At 38.9% G+C, this 16,264-nt stretch overlaps 1 protein-coding gene across 3 annotated transcripts in view; it reads right to left on the reverse strand.

Annotated features, from left to right (window-relative positions):
- The window catches only part of mknk1.S (MAP kinase interacting serine/threonine kinase 1 S homeolog), a 33,270-nt gene extending 17,626 nt beyond the window's left edge, over positions 1 to 15,644 (reverse strand). Inside the window, exons 1-4 of one of the 3 annotated variants that reach the window (XM_041591203.1) lie at positions 15,499 to 15,644; positions 7,293 to 7,410; positions 2,984 to 3,081; positions 814 to 893 (exon numbers count right to left, since the gene is read on the reverse strand). In XM_041591203.1, the coding sequence (XP_041447137.1) occupies positions 814 to 893; positions 2,984 to 3,081; positions 7,293 to 7,392 (278 nt within the window). In that variant the 5' untranslated portion in view covers positions 7,393 to 7,410; positions 15,499 to 15,644. 3 annotated transcript variants of the gene reach the window in all.
- Positions 15,645 to 16,264: the final 620 nt, after the last annotated feature.

Here is a 16,264-nt window from a genome sequence, read left to right on the forward strand (position 1 = left end):
TATACACTGAACACAGCATCTCAATAGCAGCAATGATTCAGGACTTCAAACTTGCCACAAGGGGTCACCATCTTGGAAAGTGTCTGTGACACGCACATGCTCAGTGGGCTTAGCTTAGGCGTTGTTGTGAATTTACAAGCAGAAAATGAGGTTGTCCTGTAATATAAGCTGATGCTACATTGCTGAGTATTAAATTCTGATGCTAGTTGCACTGGTTTCTGGGCTGCCATGTAGTAATCATCTGTATTACTAAATCAGCCTTACATTGTGGCATTTATATTCTATGTGTACTGTATATTGTGAGTGGGTCCCTAAGTTCAGTAAGTGACAGCAGCACAGAGCATGTGCAATGAATCAGCAGAAAAGAAGATGGGGAGCTACTGGGGCATCTTTGGAGGCACAGATTTTTTCTTGCTAAATAGCTGTGGTTGCCTTGGGCTAGTACAGAAGCCCAAAACATAATATACAACATTTCTATCCTACTTCTTTGGTTAGGCTTTAGTTCTCCTTTAAATACAAGCTTAACTGTATAGACATTTGACTAATGCTAAAAATGAAAGTTCCATTGTTCCTTATCTAGAAACGTGCATGCTCAACAATGCAATTTTAGCTGCAAATCATTTGTTAACCTTTGCTACATTTTAGAAACCCAGCGTGTTCATCTTATAAGCTGCCTGGTATTGCTTCACTGACCATATGCAAATCAGCTGCTGTTTACACAGAGCAGAGACTCTGGAACCTGTAATTTACATGAATCTATAAACACAATACTCATATAAGCAGAAATAGATTCTGGAGGAATGTGAATATTACTTGTTGCCTTGGCACTGGTACAGCGTTTCCACTTCTCGAAATACTCTACTGCGACTGTGCCCAGCCTTCTTTTCAACTATCTGCAGAAAGAGGAAGGCAAAAATTGGCAAAAGCACAATAATGATAAGAGATGCAAATGACACCTTATCTCATTAAGCCCATATTTACACAGTATGCTTGGTAGAACAAAATATATGCTAAATAAAATACTAACATAAAAACATTTTAATTTGTTTTTAAATGTATTAAGTTTTTAATTTTAAATTACAGGAAAGGAAACCTAGGATGTCAGAGACCAAATTAGGAATTTGATGGATCTGGGCAAAGATTGTGTGTTCTGTCTCTGCAGGAAGAAGCAGCAGAGGGAGAAACCAGTCAGAGCTACACTAAGCCCTGATAAAAATGGGAAATGCCTCAGGTCCAGCATATTCTTGATATGGAATCTAATACTTATATTACTTATTGTCTAAATTTCATTGACCATAATAACAATGCTTTCAATGAACACTATAGATACTGTGGGCAACACTGGGCAAATTTGCCCATAGGCAGAAACCCATGGAACGCAGATTGTTGCATTCATTGTTCTACTTGCAGCTAGGACTGTTCCTATAAGCAACTATTTTACAGTAGGGCATTTTTATGCAAGAGAAGCTTTCTCTGCAATTCATATTTCTCATTTAAGGGTTTCATCTGCACCGTATAACAAGGAGGTCAAGGAGGCTTTGTAACAACTTAAACAAATGATGATATCTTTAAGATGGCAAAGACATTCTCAATATTTTATTTTAACTGGGCTTGACAATGAGAGGGAAACAGTCACTTCCTACTGGCACAGCCCAGCCTGCTAAGATTCAGTTTCAGCCAGTAGCATGCACTCACTGTACTTTTCCCCTCACAGACAGGACCATATGTTCACTGATAGGGTATTTTTGCTAGAGGAAACAGGCTTCTTCCTTCCTTCCAACCATCATCATAGCCCCAGAATGATAACCAAGCTCATCCTACTGTTATTTTGTTGCCTCTCTTTTGACGTGTTCTTATTCCCCAAAAAGAAATCACTGTTTAATGGTAGACCACAGATTCGCTCAAAATCAATTAGTATCATATGTGCTTTTTAAATTATTTATCTTTCTGTTCTACAGCTCTCATGTTTGGGACGTATGCCAGAATGTTATGCTAGAACCTAATTACCCTAGCAACAAGAGACCAGTACAGGTATGGGATCGGTTATCCAGAATGCTTGGGACGTGGGATTTTCCAGATAAGGGGTTTTTCTGTAATTTGGATCTTCATACCTTAAGTCTACTAGAAAATCATGTAAACATTAAATAACCCCAATAGGCTGGTTTTGCTTCCAACAAGGATTAATTATATCTTAGTTTGGATCAAGCACAAGCTACTGTTTCATTATTACAGGGAAAAGGGGAATCCTTTTTAAATATCGGGATTATTTGCATAAAATGGAGTCTATGGGAGACACCTATTCCGTAATTCGCAGGTTTCAGGATAATGGGTTTCCGGATAACGGATCCCATACCTGTATTAAAATAAAAGATGAACAGGAAAGGGCATGAAGAGATCACTCATAAAAGCCAACAACAACAACAACAAAATATAAAATTCACAATTAATCTTTTTAATAGCTGGGGGCCAGTAACCCAGCTGACAGCCAGACAATCACATTAGTAAGTCCACTAAATCAAAACATGTAAAATAAGTTTAGAATAGGTTCATTTATTATATACTAAAAGTTGTTGTTAAGATAAAGTTTCCGTTTAAAAAAAAATGTAGTTTCAATACAACTCTGAGAAACAATAAAATATATTGTCACTCAGTGATGGCTATTAGGGATAGAAAGCACTGGAAGCTGAACAAGGTTTAGGAAAAAAACAATGCAACACTGCCACAATGGAAGTAATTAATAATTATTTGTGAGTAAATAGGGTCGCCGTTATGTACAGGTTCCAGCTCATATTGTAATTATTTAGAACACTTTAATATTAACACAGCCACGAGAGCACATAGAAAATTCTCAAATACAGCTGTAATGATCTGGCATCAGAAAGTTTCCTTTCAGTGTGGCCAAATTGCCTGTTTCTGTCATCATAATCACTGATGCTTCAGGTAAAGACATGGACAAACAGAAAAGTACCGGAATAATTTTTACCTTGACAGCGTAATCTTTTCCATTCTGTAAACTGACACAGCCTTGAACTTTAGCATAAGCTCCCTCTCCAAGTAGCTCGTCAGTCAGTCTGTACAGATCTGCCAAGGAAAAATATATGAGCTTCCCAGCCACCCCGGCAATAACTCAATTCTCATGCAGAGGTTTTACATGCAGGAGTGAGATCTCTTATACAAATAAGAAGGGCTCATGGTGAATTTCAACTCCATTTTGTATTAGAAGCTATAATGTTATTTTACACATGGTATATAACCATTGTACACCTCCTAAAACTCTGCAGAGACATTACACAAGGGGATAATTTGTTTCCTTTCTCCCTTCCAGTGCAATGAGGAAATAAGTGGTTTACTAGCTCCCTGCCTCATAGAGATACAGGAGTTTATTATAGAAGAAAGAATCCAACTGCCATTAAAAAAAGTTACTGATCATCATTAGAAAATAAAAAAATAAAAAAGTGTCCAAAGATAAGGTTATCTGAACACTCTAAACAACAATTTATAGATAGAGTGTCCATACTTTACTAATGCAAGGTCTACTTTTAGGGGCAGATTTATCAAGGGTCAAATTGAAAATTCAAATTTTCTAAAGCCCTTTAAGAACTCAAATTGGACTATTCGCCACCTAAAACCTGTCGAATTGCTGTTTAAGATAATGGGATTCGAAATTCGACCTTTGATAAATAGGCCTCTTAGCGATGATGTCCCATTATGATCTACATCCATACAAGCAGTGTTAGTATACTGATGCAACAAAATTCTAAAGCTTCTGATTAAAGTACACTTATGATAAACTAAAAACCCTAATTTTGTATGTAATTCTGTATAACATATGGTGTTTGTTTTACTTTGGGCTAAAAACTATAATTATCTTTAAAAAATGCCCCTTTATTGAAGCTCCCTATAGATGTTCATTGGTCCCTGTCTATGCTTTAAATGAGGGGTGGGTGTTCACACGGTACCTGCCAGAAGCACAGTAGGAAGTAGGAGGGGGACAGCCAATCACACATGCACAAGCTTCAGTTCCCTATCAGGTCCTGCTAGCTGCAGATTGGCTCCTATCCTACAGTGCGTTGTGCCGCCGTCTCCCCTGCACAGTCAGAGAATTCAGCGAGCAGGAAGTGGAACAGATGGACGGGACTAATATGGATTTTGCAGAAATTTACAATGAAGTAACCAGAAATCATTACCCAATAGCACATTCTACTAAAAAAAGTTGTGGTTTATTTACATGAAGCAGGGATTTGCATATGAACTGTTTTATGCAATATCTTTTATAGAGACCTACACTGTTCAGGGGGTATAGTTTCCTTTAAGTACATTCCTCTACATGTAAAAGAGTCAAATGAACTGGTACATTCTTTTTTACATAGTAAGTTCCTTTAATGCAAATATTGTACAGTGTAAGCTACATTGATACATGCAATTTGTATTTAAACTATATGAAAATAACTAAGGGTGGTATCATCTTTTTTATATAAAAACAAGTAGACTGCAAAAGTTTTCATTTCTATTTTTACTACAAAAACACTGTTCCGAGGCAGTTCTATGGTAAAAGGCCAACAAGCAATGGTGCAGCAATTAGTAAATTACAGATGAAGACTTTATTAGTGAAGATTGTAGCCAACCATTGTATTTCAAAGGGAAATGGTGTGGCGGTATGTCAAATGCCTAATCCATTTGACACAATCAATCCAATGTGTAGACTTTAAAGGAGAACTAATCTTAAAAATGAATGTGGCTAAAAATGCCATATTTTATATACTGAACTTATTGCACCAGTTTCAGCCTCTCAATAGCAGCAATGATCTAGGACTTCCTACATGTCACAGGGGGTCACCGTCTTGGAAAGTGTCTGTGACACTCACATGCTCAGCTGCTGAGAAGCTAAGCTTAGGGGTTGTTACAAATTATCAAGCAGAAAATTAGGTTTGTCTGCTTTCTAATATAAGTCTGATTATTACATTTAGATGCTAACTGCACTGGTTTCTGAGCTGACATGTAGTTATTATCTGTATTAATTATTAATCAGCTTTATAGTGTGGCATTTTAATTCTATGTGTATTGTATACTTTGAGTCATGCCTAAGCTCAGTAAGTGACAACAGCACAGAGCATATGCAGTGAATCAGCAGAAAATAAGAAGGGGAGCTACTGGGGTATATTCAGAGGCAAAGGGCCGTGGTTGCCTTGGGCTGACACAGATACCTAAAACATAATGTAAAACATTTCTAGCCTACTTCTAACCTACTTTAGTTAAGTTTTAGTTCTCCTTTAAAACCCTTGTTTTTGTGAAAAATATGTTTTCCACTGATGGCCATATACCTTGATGGTGTTTCAAATACATGGCAGTGTATGTTACACATAGCAACCTTATATCAAACAGCTTTCCCCCAAGGGGAATCTTATGCAGGTATGGGAGGACCTTTAATCCAGAATGCTCAGGACTTGGGTTTTTTTCGGATAATTGATCTTTCCTTAATTTGGATCTTGATACCTTAAAGGACCAGTAACATCAAAAAAATTTTTTTGAAAATTGGTTAGTAAACAACGAAAAATAAACATCAAGGCAAATTAAACTTTTAAACAGTAAAGCCTTTATTAAGAAATAACTTACCAAAACTCCACTTCCTGTCCTCTGCAAAAAAGGCGAATGGGCGACCATCCATCCTGCAGAGCTCGATTTCTCCTCCTGGCTATTCTAGTGACAGTCTGCAGCGCTTCACCTATTCCCAGCAGCAGCAGGTACTGGAAGAGCTGGATCAGTGGGGTGCGCATGCCACCTGCTCCGGGAGTTGTAGTGCCCCCGTCCGATGCTGGAAAACCCAAGACGAAGATCAACCCCCCTAAAAGCGATGAGACCGCCAATGCTAAACTACAGGACTGTTCTTTCCCCAGATCTGACACAAGCTCACAGCCATTATAAACAGGCCACAAATCCCGCGAGCTACAACATACCTCCAGTCGGCAGTCACGATTTCCCTCCCCAATCAGAGACAGTGGATGTATAACCCGTGCGCTGAGATCACCGCTCCTACAGCAAAGCGAGACCCTCCGGAAACCACAGCGCTTCCTCGCAGCTGACACATTTGAAAATCGCGCTTGCTAGCTCCCAGAGTCCGGACAGCAGCATGTCCAGCGGCAGCCCCACAGCATACTGTCTGTGAGTCTGGAAGCTGCCTGCTGCTGCAGGAGAAGGCGGAAGAGCCACGCACGCGATCCATGGAGTTGCCTTGCTGAGCCAGTGTGTTGCTGTCCAATGTGTTTGACATGCTGCTGCTGCTGTCCGGACTCTTATCTTGGGCAGGAGACATGGACTGAGAAGTAGACGGGGGCACTACAACTCCCGGAGCAGGTGGAGCTTTGCTGTAGGAGCGGTGATCTCAGCGCACGGGTTATACATCCACTGTCTCTGCTCGGGGAGGGAAATCGTGACTGCCGACTGGAGGTATGTTGTAGCTCGCGGGATTTGTGGCCTGTTTATAATGGCTGTGAGCTTGTGTCAGATCTGGGGAAAGAACAGTCCTGTAGTTTACATTGGCGGTCTCATCGCTTTTAGGGGGGTTGATCTTCGTCTTGGGTTTTCCAGCATCGGACGGGGGCACTACAACTCCCGGAGCAGGTGGCATGTGCACCCCACTGATCCAGCTCTTCCAGTACCTGCTGCTGCTGGGAATAGGTGAAGCGCTGCAGACTGTCACTAGAATAGCCAGGAGGAGAAATCGAGCTCTGCAGGATGGATGGTCGCCCATTCGCCTTTTTTGCAGAGGACAGGAAGTGGAGTTTTGGTAAGTTATTTCTTAATAAAGGCTTTACTGTTTAAAAGTTTAATTTGCCTTGATGTTTATTTTTCGTTGTTTACTAACCAATTTTCAAAAAAAATTTTTTGATGTTACTGGTCCTTTAAGTCTACTAGAAAATCACTTAAACATTAAATAAACCTAACAGGCTGATTTTGCTTCCAATATAAGGATTAATTATATCTTAGTTGGGATAAAGTACAAGGTATTATTTTATTATTGAACAGAAAAAGTAAATCATTTTTGGAGTTGGATTATTTTACTGCAATGGAGTCTGTAATGGAGGAATTATTCAATTTCCCCATACATGCACACTGCCATGGGCCTAACACACAACTTAAACACATGTATAACAGTCACAAAAATAACTAAAAACAGTGGAAAAAGATCAAACTGCCATTGCATTCAGAGACGTTAATTCATTTGGAGTATATTTTGGAGTGTGTGTTTGTGGCAAAAAAAAAAACAAACAAAAAACAACTATATGCAAACAAACCTGCAAACTTCCCAGTAAAGCTCTCCATTGCTCTAGTCTTGCGCTTCTTCTTTCTCCTTTTTCCTCCATCATCAAATGGGACAGGCTGACTGCTCACCATTTCTAGATTAAAACAAACCTGCATCAGCAATGGAGTTAGGGTTAATGAGCAGAGGCATGAGAAGAGCAAAAACAGGACAGAACCAGCCTTTCCTTTAAGAGGCCACAGAAAGGGGAAGTTTGTATTGAAAAAAATCTTGTATTACAATAGCTGGTAATAAAACACCTTTGCATTTAAATATTTGCTCTTATAGTTGCATTTCTGCGTAGTGTGTCAAAGCTCTTCTACATGGTCTGAAACCAACAAAATGGGAAACTTCACATCCTTCTTTGGGAGAACGGTGAACTTTCCATTTCATATATATGAAAATCTGCTTGGCTATCTTAACTTTTTTTAAAAAGTGCTCAGCCCGTTTTCACTGCAGAATTCATCCTGCACATTTAAAGGTTTTTTTCTTTTGAAGGAAATCTTTAACATTAAGCAAATCTCAAAACAACAGTGTTAGCTCATAAGGTTATACAATTATTTGAGTATTAAGGAAGTTATAGTTTAAGGGAGAAGGAAAGCTACCAAGGCAGTTTATTGCCAATAGATTAGCCATAACATTGCAAGCTAGAACGCCATTTTTATTCTTTAGAATGCTTTTCCATACCTGCGTAAACAGCTCTAGACACGGTCTCTGTTTGTTTAGGATAGCAGCTGCCATTTTAGCTTGCTGTGACATCACTTTGTGCCTGAGTCTCTCCCTGCTCGCTCATAGCTCAGATTACAGCATATATGGGAAGAGGGAGGGGGAGAGGAGCAAACTGAGCATGCTCAAGCCCAAGCCCTGGATGTTTAAGCTGAAAGAAGTAAGGGTGTTGCAGAAGCCCATGTATACACAATAGAAGGAAAGAAATGCGGTGTTTCTTTTGACAGAGAACTCAGAGCAGCATTACTTTGAGGGTTTATTAGTGTATTCATATAGACCTTTCTGATAAAGCTTAATTAATTTTAACCTTTCCATCTTCTTTAAGGCCAATACATTACTATTGTCATTACATATTGTAATTTTATTTGTATAGTGGCAAAATACCGCTACAGCTTACAAAGTAATGCCCATAATATAGGGGGAAGATTCCTCCTAAAAGATTTAAAAAGTTCAAAATGAAATTTAGCATAACGAACAATGGCCTATTGCCTTCTTCGCTACCCACATTCATTGCTTTAATGGGACAGGAAGAAATAAAAGCTACTAGCTTCTAATTTATTTAACAGTGTACACTTCAATAAATATTAGATCTCAGTATTTTGTATTTGTTAAAGGTTGTCAGTACACATTTCATATGTTATTTGCAACTTTAATTATAAGCCTGCCTATCTTTGGAGAAAATGTCATTATATGCTGCTAGCTTAGCTATGGTTTAATAGTTTACAGGATATGCAGGGAAACATATGCTGCAAAAGTAGATTATGGAAGCGCCAAACTGTGTCAGTGTACTTATTTATAATTTATAATCAGGGCCAGTAGAAAGCTTTCAACAGCCACAATAATACAAAAAAATCAATGCAAATCAATAATTGTTAAAGGTTTTATTATGTATTTATTATTTATTTAGTTACAATCTTCACCAACTGGCACCTGCAAGGTATAGTACTATACGAGATAACTTCACCTATTGGGCTATAAACATGTCACTCATTCACCTTCTAAAACTTTATACTTCAATAAAGAGCTCACTTTTTTATGCCCAACTGAATACAAAGATGTATTTTGGCCTACTGCAAGTAGTCAGCTGCATGTTGCTTTTACAGCACAAAAATAGCTTCTGCATAGATATCAGTTTTAGATGTGAACAGATGTAACTTACAATGCTTGCATGGTACGGCACGGTTATCTTTATATGTTCAGGGGCATTCAGTATTCTGTGTGTAACCAGTGGGTATCCGACTCAATGCCAGACTCTAATGCAGGAGGAACTGCTTGCGTACTCTGTATTTTGGGGCATTTAAAGTTATGTTTTTACTGCAGTTATACTTTCTTTTTTGGGGCAATATGTATAAAAGTCCATTATATTGCAGACTTTCTGTGGAAATATGAACCGAAGACCAAACATTTTGAATGAGACCACAAGTGGATGCTTAGCCTAATAGAAAATTGCTGCAATCAATGTGTTCATAGGGATTGGGCCTTGAGGTTTGGGTGAATCTTGGGTGAGGTTCTATATATTTGGGCTTGGTCAGGCAGATCAGGACCAGGACAATGCATGAATTTAGCATTTTGCTTTTTCATTAGGACCTATTTTTTTTTTCATTAGCCCTACCATAAAGGGAAGTGTATTTATTGGCTGTATATGGCCCAATGCCCTGATGGTAACAAAAACATCAGAAACAAAAATATAATTTATTTAAAAAAAGAATCCACTTTCAGAACTGCAGAAGTGCTATGAATGAACATCATTGCCATGCAGTTCTGGACTGAACACAAAGAGATTCACCTGCAAAGGTCAGAAGGGGTTGATGCTATTTGCACCAAGGATCATTAGTATGTAGTCACATGAACGGTTCTGTGCAATTTCCATGCAACTCAACAGAATTAATTCCACACCTGAAAGTAGGTTCCTGTGTAAATATCCCAGTATGTTGCATGGAATATGCAGTACACGTATGGGACCTGTTATGCTGAATGCTCGAGACCATGGGTTTTCCAGATAACGGATATTTCTGTAATTTGGATCTTCAAACCTTAACACTACTAGAAAATCATTTGAAAACTAAATAAACCCAATAGGCTGGTTTTGCTTCCAATAAGGATTAATTATATCTTAGTTTGGCTCAAGTACAAGTTACTGTTTTATAATTACAGAGAAAAAGGTAATCATTTTTAATAGTTTGGATTATTTGGAAAAAATTAAGTCTATGGGAGACAGCCTTTCTGTAATTTGGAGCTTTCTGGATAACGGATCTCATACCTGTACTCATATGGACAAAAACAGTAGGAAACTAATGCAGAAGTGAATGTGGTTTACAGGACTGGTCAACCCAAAAAATAATTGTTTGCGAAATAAAAGAAAAAACACAAGCAACTTTCCAAGATTAATTAAAAATTGTTAGTGCTTTAAAAGTTATTTGTAATTGCTATTGAAAGCAGCATTTGCTTAACTCCCGGTTGTTACTTTTTATACAATGTTGCATAAGTCAGTCTCTTCCAGCAAGACAGGTCTGTCAATCTCTTGGCTTGTGTTACATTGTTTCAAAAGCCAGAACCACCAGGGCAGAGAATAGAAAGGGACAGGCAAACACTGCTTTCAATAGAAATAAAATTAACTTAAAAACCACAGAAAAATGTGTAATGCATGTATATTATAAACTTGCTTAGAAATAGGTTTTATTAGGCGAAAAAATTATTTTTTAGGTTGACATGTTCTTTCACAAAAAAAAACAAAAAACATTTCTATATCTTGCACCTTTAACATGCTATTTGCAACAGCTGCAAGGTGAATGTAGGTAAGTAAGTTTAAGTGACAATACCAAAAGAAAATAAGACTGTTATAAATAGGTACATTCCATATCATTGCATGATAAGGTCAGTTTAATGTTTAACATTAAAACTCTTTTTCCAACAAGGGTGAAACAACTAGCCCTGATCAGCGTTATGGAAAGATCTCAAGCAGCTCTGGGAATGCCTGTACACTTAGGGGCAGATTCACTAAGGGTCGAATTTCGAAGTAAAAAATACTTTAAAATTCGACCCTCGAATTGAAATCCTTCGACTTCGAATATCGAAGTCGAAGGATTTAGCGCTAAACGTTCGTTCGATCGATCGAAGGATTTTTCGTTCGATCGAACGATTAAATCCTTCGAATCGAACGATTCGAAGGATTTTAATCCAACGATCGAAGGAAAATCCTTTGATCAAAAAAAGTTTAGCAAGCCTATGGGGACCTTCCCCATAGGCTAACATTGACTTCGGTAGGTTTTATCTGCCGAAGTAGGGGGTCGAAGTTTTTTTTAAAGGGAAAGTACTTCGACTATCGAATGGTCGAATAGTCGAACGATTTTTCGTTCAAATCGTTCGAATCGAAGTCGAAGGTCGTAGTCGAAGGTCGAAGTAGCCCATTCGATGTTCGAAGTACCCAAAAAATACTTCAAAATTCAAAGTATTTTTCATTCGAATCCTTCACTCGAGCTTAGTGAATCGGCCCCTTAGGGTCTGGCCACACGAGCAGATTCGGGGAGATTAGTCGCCCCAGCGACAAATCTCCTCTTCTTCGGGGTGAAAATCTCCCCAAACTGCCTTCCCCCTGCCCTCCGCCGGCTAAAATGACAATCGCCTGGAGAAGGAACAGGCAGCGCTTCGGGCGATTATGGAAAACTAAGCGCCGCGTGTGCCTTCCCTAAGGCGATTTTCATTTTAGCCGGCGGAGGGCAGTGGGAAGGCAGTTCGGGGAGACTGTCTCATTTAACAACTATGCTACACAACAACTATGCATATATATTACCCCGCGATTATTTATGCACGACAACAAGCAAAAAATCTGCCAAAAGTGGGTCTCCATTGTAAATCGCTAGCAGTAACGCTAACAGATCGCAAAGTCTCCCGAAGTTTCCTCCTGAGGCAACTTCGGAAGAACAAATCGATGTATTGGTTTTACCTCCGGCAATTTCAATTTTTTCCAACAGAGAGGCATTCTTGGGAGATTAGTTGCCTGCAGTGGTGCATTTTTATGACAGACAACAAACTTCCAAGTGGGCCACTGCCCATATAAATGAAAATCTGATCTTCAAATATGTGCACTAAAAAAAATTTCCTTCCGGAATGATGGATATTCAGAATCCGAATAGACAACCATTTTTGCATGAGATTCTTTGTTATGTCTGGCCCCACAGTTTCTGTTACTGTATAGTACAACAGTACAACAGCAGAATCTCATATGCAAAGAGTAATCAAAATATTTTTATCACAATTTTCTGTGGCTTCCCTACAATATTATGCAAACGAACATGTAAGAACAGGCAACACTTTGAGGCTGGTTAATAGGTAGAGACGTCACAGCTTCACAGATCATGAAACCCGATTCCCAGTACTGTCTTGTAACATGTAACCAATCTAACTTTAGGTTCACACATCAAGAAGCAACAGCTACTTTTAATACATCATTATATGTGGTCCATTTCAACCACCCCTTACAACCTGGACTTCCTTAAAGACAAATAACCTGATTTTGTCTTTTTATTTCACAAAGACAATGCATTATTTGACTGAAATCATAGGGTAAACCCTTTTACCAGCAATTAAAAAAAAGTATGTCTGTAGAGTCTGTCCTTAGGATCTAATGGGACCGGAAAAACTGTGGTGAAATCCTCCAACCTCAAACCACAGCTTCTTCTAATGCACAGACAGTTGAGCTAATGCTAGTCCTGTGGAAGTATGGGTTCTCCTTTACTCATGATTTGTGAACATGTAGGTTTTCTAGCTTTGAAAATAATTTTCAGCCAGGGCCCTCAGCCACAACTCTGCATTCCCTTGGGAGAGAGTTGGGCCCCACAGTCCCAGAACCTGCTCCTGACATTATGGTACTTTATTCTGCATGAGTATAATCAATAAAAGAGTCAATGAGCCTACTCTTGAATGGCCTGTGCTGAAGCTCAGATCATCAAAAACTTATTACAGAGGAAAAAATAATTGAACTTTTTTTTTAATTATACGTATACTGTAAAATTATTTGGCCAGTTACTACAGTACTAGAGCTACTTTATCTACCATGAACTTCCCCTCTAAAAAAAAAAAGTCTGGACTGCAGTTTTCAGCATTATTGTTTATACAATCTTACACTACTTTATATGTTTGTTTTATGACAGTATGCATTTAACATGCATGCAAAATTCTCTATTCAGCATTGTTTGTGATATCTCTTGAAATACAGGCTTCATGCTCTTGGTTCTTTTATTCTATACTCAAAGAAAACAAGGTGTTTGTCATCTGGATTGCTTTATATATACTTAGTAGCATGGAATCATTTGCAATTTCAGCTGGTTACTAGGGTTCAAATTACCCTAGCAACCATGCATTGCTATGAATAAGAGACTGGAACATGAATAGGAGAGGCCTGAATAGAAAGAGAAGTAATAAAAAGTAGCGATAGCAATAAACTGTGTAGCCTTACAGAGCATTTGTTTTTTAGATGGGGTCAATTAATCCCCTATTTAAAAGCTGGATAGAGTCAGAAGGAGGCAAATAATTCAACATTTATAAAAAATAAATAATGAAGACCAACTGAAAAGTTGCTTAGAATAAGCCATTCTGTAACATACTGAAAGTTAACTTAAAGGTGAACCATCCCTTTAAGGGGCACACTTCCAAATGCTGGTAAAAAGGACCTCTGTGAAATGCCCTGCCTCTCTAACATAAACTAGTCATAAAAAAACAGGACAGGCTTGTTCACTGACTGAGGGAAAGTGAAATGAGGAACATGAGCAGAAATGAAGGCACGCAATGTGCACATACATGCTAACTTGTTTAATTGCAATCAGCGATTCTGACAGCTGATCATCAGCCTGCGACCCCCAACAGCAGCCATTTTTGATGCAATAGTCCCCTGATAACCTCTGCTTTCCACTGATCAAACAGTAATCATTTTCTCAAGATGAATCTGCATCCTTTTTAATTCAGGAAAAAACAGTTTTACCAGTGCAGGGCAACACTACATGATATTTTCATTACTTTAAAACAAGTAGATTTCTCCCGATATGCCCACCAAAGGCAGGGCAATATTAGGCTAAATATATAGTTCAGCCCTAGGGCCAAACAATCCAATTATAACGATGGTAATTGGCGTCAACAAGATGAGGACCGCATCAACTAGCCGTTGCAGTCTTGGAGAAAATCAAACCTGCCCGATCGATATCTGGATGATTTTTGGCCAGATATCAGTCAGGGAGGGCCGTCAGAAGGCCCCATATGGGCAAATAAGTAGTCATTTGGACCCAAATAGGCAGTTTAAATCTGCCTGTGTATGTCCACCTTAATCCAGCAATAAAAATCATCTAATATGATATATGAAGTTTATTGCAAATAGAAAACACAAGAATACTTGACAAGTGCTTTTATACAACTCATTCAACCATTACGCGACTTCTAATAGCATTAAATTTTATAACCACAAGTTTCCCTGAGCCATGTGATACAAGTGACATCACCAAGCATTTTTTTATACATATGTAATACACAAAAGCCATGAATATCCTGTAAATGATATCCTTATAAACGGTGACTAGTGATGTCATCAGTTATAAACGGTAAGTAGTGATGTCATTTGTCATGACTCAATAAAACTTGGTAAGTATAATAAATAAAGTCCCCCTTGTTGTAAAATATGAGGATAATAGAAGATACCTAGGAGATCCATGACCTGTATAAAAGCACTTGGCCTTTGCCCGCGTGCTTTTATATGGTCATGGAACTCCTCTGCGACTTATAATATCCTTATATATTACAACAGGGGGTACTTTATTCACTATTTATTGAAAAGGATAATGATGTGTATATACATGTATAACGCTACATCATCCTCTTTATGCTTCGGCAGAACTGTAACTCATGGGACTGCTGAGGCACTTAAGGCTTACCTGGCACACTTTGACTTGTGATTACAACAGGGATGCTTGCCCAGGTATAGAAACCAGTAGCAGCCAATCAGATGGTTTCTTTCATTAGTTACACTAGTAAATCTGTATATTCTTATTTGATTGGTCGCTGTGGGTCATGAGAATTAGGCGTATTCCTCCTGTCCTGTATCTATAGCTGTGTGTGCCTGGAAATGGCCCAGAAACCGGGGGACTTCTAAAATGTTGTACGGGACCCCGTGATTTGTAATGGCAGCCCTGAGTGTGTGGCACTAAACAAACTACAGCAGGGTCAACTAAGCTTTTCCTCAGGAGACCCAAATTAAACTGAAGCATCCTCTTTGCGGCCCAAACAAACACTTTTACGCGTACCTCATTTTAATGGCTGTTTTCAAGTGGAAGAAGAAATGTCACGTGTTTTATGGTGGCCAGACCCGGCCATCCCTATCGTTTAGGGATTTAAAGATACACTGCCCCCAACCAGGACATTTACCCTCTGACCCACTTATATAGACTACAGCTGAAGTCTGTCCACTCGATTCCATTCCATCCCAGTCTTACCTGCGGGCATCGTCACCGCGCGGCCACCACTTCCAGATGACAGTCTAAAGCACGACTATCCCGCTGGACACTAACTCTGTCCAATGCAATTCCGGAAACGAGCACAACGCCTCACTCTCACTCATCTCGACGCCTTCTGTGAGCCAAGTTTCACCACGTGACGCGGAAGAGTATCTGGAACGCAAACTGCGAGCCCGCGATTGGCTGCTGATGCAATTCCAGTGAAATATTATTCTCTCTAGAAACAGGTGTCGCCAACCCTCCAGGCGATTATGAAACATTTTTAGCATATTTCTAAAACGTAATTTGTAGCCGTTCAGACTTGATATATATTTGTCTATATAGTATTGCTCTGGCCTCGAAGTGATGTAATAGTACTTGAATTATACCTGCAGTAAGGCGGCGTGTTGTGTTCTGACGTTAAAAATAAAATCTTGGTAAATAGGCTTTGGTAAATAAAAAAATGTGTCTAATATAGTTAACCAAAACTGTAATTCATAAAGGCTGGAGGGACTGGATGTTTAACATAATAGCCACAACACTACTTCCTGTTTTGCAGCTCCCTTGGTTTCAATTGGTTACCAGTCAGTAACCAATCAGTGATGTGAGGGGGGGGCAGCGTTTAAATCTGAGCTGCACGCTAAGGATCAATTGCAAACTAGCAAAAGCAAATAAGAGTCTTGTGACACAAAGGTAAAGGTTATTTTACTGGTCGAGAATGCAAAAAAGTTTGTGAGTTGTAGTTCAACAAAAAAGAAGAAGTTAT

The sequence above is a fragment of the Xenopus laevis genome, chromosome 4S (assembly GCF_017654675.1).
Source record: "Xenopus laevis strain J_2021 chromosome 4S, Xenopus_laevis_v10.1, whole genome shotgun sequence".
NCBI lineage: Eukaryota > Metazoa > Chordata > Amphibia > Anura > Pipidae > Xenopus > Xenopus laevis.